The 7,924-nt window shown below is 43.3% G+C and overlaps 2 protein-coding genes across 2 annotated transcripts; one reads left to right on the top strand and one right to left on the bottom strand.

Annotated features, from left to right (window-relative positions):
* Positions 1-943: 943 nt before the first annotated feature.
* Positions 944-2,845, top strand: Pmar_PMAR027430 (conserved hypothetical protein; the record flags this gene model as incomplete). The annotated part of the gene is made up of 11 exons (XM_002782727.1): positions 944-1,031; positions 1,086-1,164; positions 1,208-1,283; positions 1,496-1,642; positions 1,685-1,812; positions 2,062-2,179; positions 2,223-2,310; positions 2,357-2,462; positions 2,503-2,571; positions 2,618-2,733; positions 2,775-2,845. The coding sequence occupies 11 exons, from the start codon at positions 944-946 to the stop codon at positions 2,843-2,845; spliced, it is 1,086 nt and encodes a 361-aa protein (XP_002782773.1).
* Positions 2,846-3,148: 303 nt separating this feature from the next.
* Positions 3,149-3,864, bottom strand: Pmar_PMAR027429 (hypothetical protein; the record flags this gene model as incomplete). Its single annotated transcript, XM_002782726.1, has 3 exons — positions 3,149-3,216; positions 3,621-3,670; positions 3,803-3,864. The coding sequence occupies 3 exons, from the start codon at positions 3,862-3,864 to the stop codon at positions 3,149-3,151; spliced, it is 180 nt and encodes a 59-aa protein (XP_002782772.1).
* Positions 3,865-7,924: the final 4,060 nt, after the last annotated feature.

The following is a 7,924-nucleotide window of genomic DNA, read 5'->3' as shown; positions in this document are numbered from 1 at the left end:
CCAGCCATCATACTACTACTACAGAGCATGGTCAGCAGTAGTAGTAACATAACGATGCTGAATCGCCTGAGATGTTTCAAGTCGTGCTGCCTCCCTGTTGGCCGGACCGAGGAGGAGCCCCAACCTACTACTACTTCCGAGCGATAGAGATAAGACTAGGTGCATACCCACGAAGTAATTACTACTACTCAGCATTCACGTATGACAATAACATCACCCCTCCACCACTACTACGTCCTTCTCTACACATATCAAGGTAGCTAGATCCAAATGCATCCGATCTGTGTCTGACCCACCACCCACTGATGCCAATACTGAAGCCTTTGTGAGAAGTGCCGTCGAGGGAGGTATCACAATAGGATGTGTTTACCTCTACACCATTTCCTGGACAATTTGATATTTTACCCCAATTTTTCAATAATTTACTTACTTTTTTGGAAAAAAATGTTTTTTATTAAAATTTTTCACCGACTGATTTCGACTTATCCCCCAAAATAGCTGGTCTTCTTAAAAACATATCGACTTAGTTTTGAGGTTAGCCCCAGAACAGACATAGTTGTCTTGGAGTTCATCTTTACCGTCTGTAGAGTATGCTCCGACATTCTTACCACACCATCCACAATAACCAATTCTCTAGACAGTTGCTAAAGGCGATAATGCACGCTCGTTGAACTGATATAATAGTATAATAATGCTCTACAGCAAGCGTGTGATGGTTCCACCTAGGAGCTTTAAGCTTGGATGCAGAGATGTGTGTTAAAGTAAGCGAACACCCCCGAGTATCACGTCTTCTCTACAATGTAAAGAGTTAACTATACATTCACAACAATTCACGTACACATCTTGAATCTACTAATATCGATTACTGCGGCGCGCGCTTAATCATCAGCGCAGGATGAATGAGAGGTAGCCCACAGAAGACTTTGGAGTAATTTCGAACATCATGTCATTGGAACCTGCTGCAACACGAGATGGGCCTCCCATAGACACACTTCATACGGAGGTCACAGTAGAGCATGCTATGGAGGAATGTAGGGCACCCTTTCTCGGTGGTACTACTACTATGATGGGATGCTCACTGTCAGATGATGAAGAAGAGCATCCTCATCATGCTATGGTACAGACTGATGCTATAATACACAAATCGCCGAAACCCACGACTAAGTAGGACTAGGGGTAGTAGGACAACCTACTATGATCACAGCAGATACCATCGTGATGCCCAGACGTGCATCACGAAAACACGACGTACACAGACAAGGCGGGAACAAGGCACTAGCATGGTAGTAGTAGTAGTAGTAGTAGTAGTAGTAGTAGTAGTAGTAGTAGTAGTAGTAGTAGTAGTAGTAGTAGTAGTAGTAGTAATAGTAGTAGTAGTAGTAGTAGTAGTAGTAGTAGTACTAGTAGTAGTAGTAGTAGTAGTAGTAGTACTAGTAGTAGTAGTAGTAGTAGTAGTAGTAGTAGGACGATGCAACAGTTGATTATATGCATTCAGCCTCGGGGGGACTTGTCGGCCGTGACCAAAGAAGGAGATAGAGAGATGACCCCTCGGTCGCCATATTTCACCAGCGCTGACAGGGAGGCTCTACTAGTAGATAAGGTCACTATCATACAGTCCCATGCCCGTGGTATGATGGCTAGAGTAAGGTCAACCTGTCATGATGTCGGCGAGGTGTGGTATCAGGTACGTTGTCGGCATCTTCAAGCTGAGAGGGAGACACTACAAAGGCAACAACAGCGTGAGGAGGACCAAGCCGTAATAGAGGATGAACTCATAAGGCGACGAGAAGTTCAACGAAGACTCCAGCCTAGGTCATTGGGGATCTGTTATTATCATACCATCCCACCGAAAAATTGTCCATAGCTGAGCTGAACCTATTTCAAGTATGGACATAGGTTCTCAGATCAGGATGAAAACAGTAGATTAGTTTCAAAATAAAGAGAATCTTTAAAGTTGTAGACATTTCAAAAGCTGTGACTTTTGTGGAACCCTCCCTTGAAGAGAATCAGGTTTTACATTTTATACCCGGCCACACGTTAGTGATGCTGTATCTGTTACAGGACATATGATGACTTCATCACATTGTATAGTGAGATACAAGCATGGCGTTTGAATGAGACAAGACGTATTAAGGAGTGCATTGCAGTAGAGGAGGACCAACGTGTGGCCTTGAAGGAGGTAGTGGTACTCTAAGATTGGACTGTAGAAAGGATGGTATCAGTTATTGAATAAGGAGGTTAAATTACTCCAAACTGTTGACCGATTGAAGCTGAATGCCCGTAAACATAATAGGAGTGTTAAGGCTACCAGTAAGCAACTGTAGTGGTAAAGTTGGCAGGCCATTGTTATTTATAGGGAAGCTTGAGGCAATGGCCAGACCCAAGGTATGGACTCAGGGTGATGGTGATAGCACACTCGTGTATACACCATCTACCACCCGAGCTGAGGAATATATGGGACTGTAAGTCACCTTTGCTGTAAATGCCACAGTTGAGGGGTAGGTATGAAGCTTTACGGCTTACTACACTTACCTCGAATGAGAGATTGGATCTACTATTGCACATTAAATGGTAGTGTTACTAGGGTAAGTAGAGTTAGAATATTATCTAGCTTCAGGGTTATAAAGATGTACCGTGGAAAGATGACTGGTGAACTGGCTGAGCTCCTCGACCGTGAAGCGGATCTATTGAATCGTGGTAGAGGCAGTAGAAGCTTGAAGGGCTTGCGGCAGAGTAACATTCCCATCAGTAGGCGTGGCATATCTCTTATTTAGGAATATCTGATCTCTTTTATGACTACATCAGCACACCTGAGGTGAACCCCGAGGCTTGTTTATTCCACTAAGTTTAAACCGTGCCATAGTATGTTCATTATATTAGTTGTTGTCATCATTGTGGATTGCGCATTCATAGAGTTATCAACACAAACGATAAAGTAAACAGTTCAGACACACAAATACGTGATAGCAGTAAACCAGGATCTAGTGAAAAACGAAGGAATAGGTAGACGAGAAATGATGATGATATCGTCATACATTCTTCTTATAAACTGTAGTAGTAGTTCAGCGTAATTACTTATCATAAGCATCAACACGTACACTGACCACAGCCCGCCGCTAGGATCATTATGCTCTACGAATGATGCGTCTCACTTCATAGCAGCCTCAGTAGAACAGGTGATGGACAGCCCGTGCGGCACTGTCTCGATGGTAGTCTCTTCAGGGAAATACTTCAAAAAAATACGGAAATACTAACATTGAAGCCCTTTCTTCAACGTCAAACTTGAATGCGTATTGTCAAACTTGTATGGTGTATTGTCATTCTTGATTGTGATATATTCTGCCGGTGTCAAACATGAATTCTCACTGTCAATCTTGATTGTAACATAATTGAACTTTGGCAACTTGGATTTTCATGATTAACGGAATGAGTTAACGAATGTAGTGTCTGTGAAATCCCAGGAAGGAGGTATCACCACGCGCACGCCCATACCAACACAACGCACTCTAAAGATTGGGATACAATTGTGTAACGCTGAAGCACCTTAGCGAATCATGAATGAGAAATCGATCACTATAATAGAAGTTCTATTATAGAATTGTAGTTCGCAATAGTAGTACGGCTCTTAATGAGAGCTGGGCTACTCGCGAACCCGACCGTGGGTATCGGTCTACAAGGGAATTCTGAAATTTTAACCCACCCACTACCAACCCTGAATACGGCGATGTCAATCGCCAGTGACGTATGGATGGTATACTACCAGAACACCTGTAGTACTGTACTACTAGTACAGGCTCCTCACTTGATGACCATGGATGGCCCGAATGGACGGTTAGATAGACTATCCAACATGATGTCGATCATTTTAACCCATTTTATTTGACATTATATGTCGCCGACGATTAGGCGGCGAAGGGCCATTCACAATCTATGGTCACACAAGTGAGTATTGTCTGCTAGTTTGACCATCCAAGACCTACAGCGGCCTAAAACTCACTGGCGCGATGACATGGAAAACCGAAACTAACTCGCCACAGAGTCACAAGGCTCGTGTTCGGGTTTCATGTTTAGGTTTTCCTCCCGCATACCCGTATTTGTGGGATTTTATTGTCAATCTTGATCGTAACATATCTCGATTGTGACATACTTGAATTCTCAAAGTCAAACTTGATTGTAACAGAATTGAATTGTGACATACTTGAACTCTTAAGGTCAAATTCCTTATAATATTGTCATTTTTGTCTGCTCACTTGCCAAACTTACACGGGAAAAGGTGTAGAAGTAGCAAAACCAAATCTAGCAGAAATAACAGGCTTGCACTGAAACTGAAGCCAACCCTTCAGACAATACATCAATAAAGCATAATAGACAAAAATTGTTCAGATCTTCAGACTCTAGCTCCATGTACTCGAACATGAGCTACTTACTCCCCTTCATAGCCTCGACTGTCCTGTCTCCTTTTGTGAAGCTCCACTGGGACGCATTTTACTACATGTGTTGATGAATCAACTCCAGTTTCTTATCGTCGTGATCATGTTCTAATCAGACTAGCCCAGTTAATTCATTATACTACTACGGTGGGGCTGATCAGTAGGTGCTAGTCTCGTTGAGTCACTTTATTCAGGAATACTTTTGAGAAGAGTTTTGACGAAGGTTCGCCGTCGGGACTCGTGCTACTATAGTTCCTCGGTAGTACAGTGCCACTGGTACTAATCACCATGTATTAGTCCAGTTATTACACTTTACGGTAACACTGCCGTACCACTAAGGCATTCTCATTCAAAATTTCAGATAACACGAGTCGGAAGGAGTTGGAAAGACCTTTGATCTATTCGGGGGGATGCTTGATTATCTATGCACACACGTGCAATCGTTCACACTGGGCAGAAGCAGTAACAGGTGCGTAGAAAGGATACTGCTGATAGAACCTCTTGGGAAAGCTCGCGCAATGTGCGTCCTTTTTATGGTTAGTTTCGTGCTCAAGTTTATCTTGTAGTCCTTGAGCAGGGGGTGGAATGATTAGACAGAGCTTCATTGCTGCTGTGATGTTTCCCTATTTCATGTCATTCGTCCGATAACTCTGTTGTGCGCGCATCGCACGCTACTACGTGTATGTGGGGACAGTTGCGCTGCTTACAATCCATTCATTGAGTTGGCTACATCGTCTCGCCCTACTTGATGTCTGCACACGAGTCGAGTCATCAGTCACAGGACTCTTGTGACAGGAGGGATAGTATCCCTGGGATACGGATTCCAATCAATTGTATCAGAGTTCGGCTGATTGGCAGCGTCGCACAGTACTGTGCTGACCCTACCAAGTTGGTAGGGTCAGCACAATACTGTGCGTTGGTAGTACCAACTGACCTCATAGGTTGAGATGATTTGAAGGGCCCATAGCTTCGATTCAACTGTTGAATTTCAACATGTAGTTCAAAAACATGTTGTTATAGCTGAAAGCTGTGTTCTGTTGCTCCTTAATCTCATAGACTTCGGTAGTCACAGCAAACAGCCAAGCGAAACTCCTGTGAAAAACTGAACGTGGAACGGCTTTCGTGAAACAGCATGCGTGAAACTGTTCTAGTAATTTCCTCAACGGAACTCCAATGGGGTGAATAACTCGTTCTCCCGATCACATGGGCAACAACAACTCGCGAATCTAGGTGGCATCGAATTCAGCCTCTTTGGAGGGTAGATGGAGTTGTCTTGGACGCAATCTGGCACTCAGTTAACTACCCGTAACATGAAAGTTCTGCATCTCATCACCAGTCTTATCATCTACGGTATGGGCGCTCGTGGTCATGTAGGTGTTTACACGCCGTGCCTCAACGAGTACGGAGACTATGGAGAGTATGTCACCAGAATAGAGTTCATGTTTGATGGCACTGTTATCCTCACCCATCAGAAAAAACGAATGGGGCCTAAGAAAATCTACACATGTCAGTATTACTTTCGGCAGGAGGACGCCTCATATGTTCGAGCCTTTTTCTCTGGCTCTGAATGTGTCCAGCTTCTGGAAGACTCCAAGGGCTATCTCTACTCGCACTCCCTATCTCCCTCCCTCGAGCTCCCCAAACTCCAGTACTTGTTGATGCCTCTACCTTCAAAATTCGCGCGTACGGCCCTGTACAAGGATAAAGATACTTGGAAATGCCCAAAAACCCGTTTAACCTAATTTTTATCCTTGTGAGTTGGTTCGGGAACGACCGAATGAGACTGCGATGCTGATGATGGGTGGCATTGCCGGACTTTTCCTCAGCCAGTCCCCTTCCATACCCTTGGCTGTAGCTCAGTAGCATCAGTTCTGATCCAGTCATATTTCATACTTATGTGTCGAACGATGTGTCGTTCTGATCGGCATACGAAGTTGATCAACTAAGGGTCCGTCATCATTTCAGTCACTCTCGTCTCTCGTGTGTTCACCATCAGACTTATTGAAAAATAGCTGGGGCTCACGAGATTATGTCTGTGATGTGTCGCGGTCCCCGACTCGAGGTTTTCATTTCAATATTCCTTAGTGCGAGATCCACATTTCAGAGCTATTGGGATCATTTTTCGGGAAAAGTTCGTGTATTTGGTTGTTCCTGCCAGAACTTTCAAGTGTCTAACGGACTCGAGCCTTGGTCATTGGTCTATTTTCAAAATAGTATTTTATCACTATCCGATACGAATGCTTATCATAGCGAACGTAGCGATGTTGGGTTGCGCGATAGTCTGTCGTCGATAATCATTTAATTTCGGAACTAGCTGGCTCAACCACCACTAATCACCAGTGGTCTTCTCACGCAAATACTGATCGCTGTTTTTGGCGCTGTGTGAAATGGAGTCGCTAAAAAATTAAATTCATTTCTCCCTTGCAGATCCGCGTAGACTGGCTCGTCCAATCCTTCTGAGAAGAATAAACAAAATCATAGCGACTGAAAAAATAGTGACATTTTTAAGTACCTTAGGTTGTCTATGGTAAGATACGAAATAGGTCCAGCGCACATTTCAATGATCCAAGAAATTACACGGAGAAAATACTTTTCGGGACGAGAAAAAATCAACCTCTCGAAGTGAATGTGATTCCAAGTGTTGCAGTTGCGTCGTTAGACGGTGGTGAAGGAAGGGTTAAAGCTATGCAATCATGGGATATCATCGGGCGATCGCGAGTAGATAATTATGTTCCTGATCAAACTAAACTAGTGATCTAAACGAATCTATGGAATTGTTACAACCTTTGAGTCTAAGTAATTTATAAAGCTTTCTGATCACTCTGTATGCTCTGTACTTCGAGCTCTCCTAACCACTCGCTTTCTCTCAGTTTTTCTCACACACAAAATTTTCTTTCGCGCCACAATCTCACCTTCTCCGTTTTCGATTCCTCCATCTGATGATGGAGTCCATCATGAATGAGTGGACCCGAGTAAATCTGTCATTCGAGAGAACCGCGACTATTCTTTCCCCGCATGGTGATAGCGGTATAGGGGATACATATCTGAACAGCTATGTAATGGAGTTTCACCTGTTTTACGTATCGCATTTTTCACATGGGGTTTTACGCCACTTCACATAAAACCGGTGAAACTCTAATGATTATCTATAATCCTATTTAACTATAAAGCTTCTATATTTAGAAGTACCAAGTCGTATATTTTCCCCAAACCAGTTCTCACGTATTGGCTCGGGCCAGAGCCTCTCCAGTCGCCTGAAGTCCTTCATCAGAATATCTTCTTTTTCTTTCCTCATTTTCATCATCATCATTTTCGCCTTTTTTCGTTAATCTTTGACATCTTGAATCCAGAAGAAGTTCTCTCGATATAGTATATCCCAAATATAAGGATCATCCAAGGTTGCACATGACAAGATGCAAAATTGATCCGCATTATAACCACGAGTTATGGAGTATTGGAGATCGGAGTCATCAGCCTAAGTCTGTGACCTTTAC

Source organism: Perkinsus marinus (assembly GCF_000006405.1).
Source record: "Perkinsus marinus ATCC 50983 genomic scaffold scf_1104296938468, whole genome shotgun sequence".
NCBI lineage: Eukaryota > Perkinsozoa > Perkinsida > Perkinsidae > Perkinsus > Perkinsus marinus.
The sequence above is the reverse complement of the archived record's forward strand: the minus strand, read 5'-3'. Positions and strand labels throughout refer to the sequence as shown.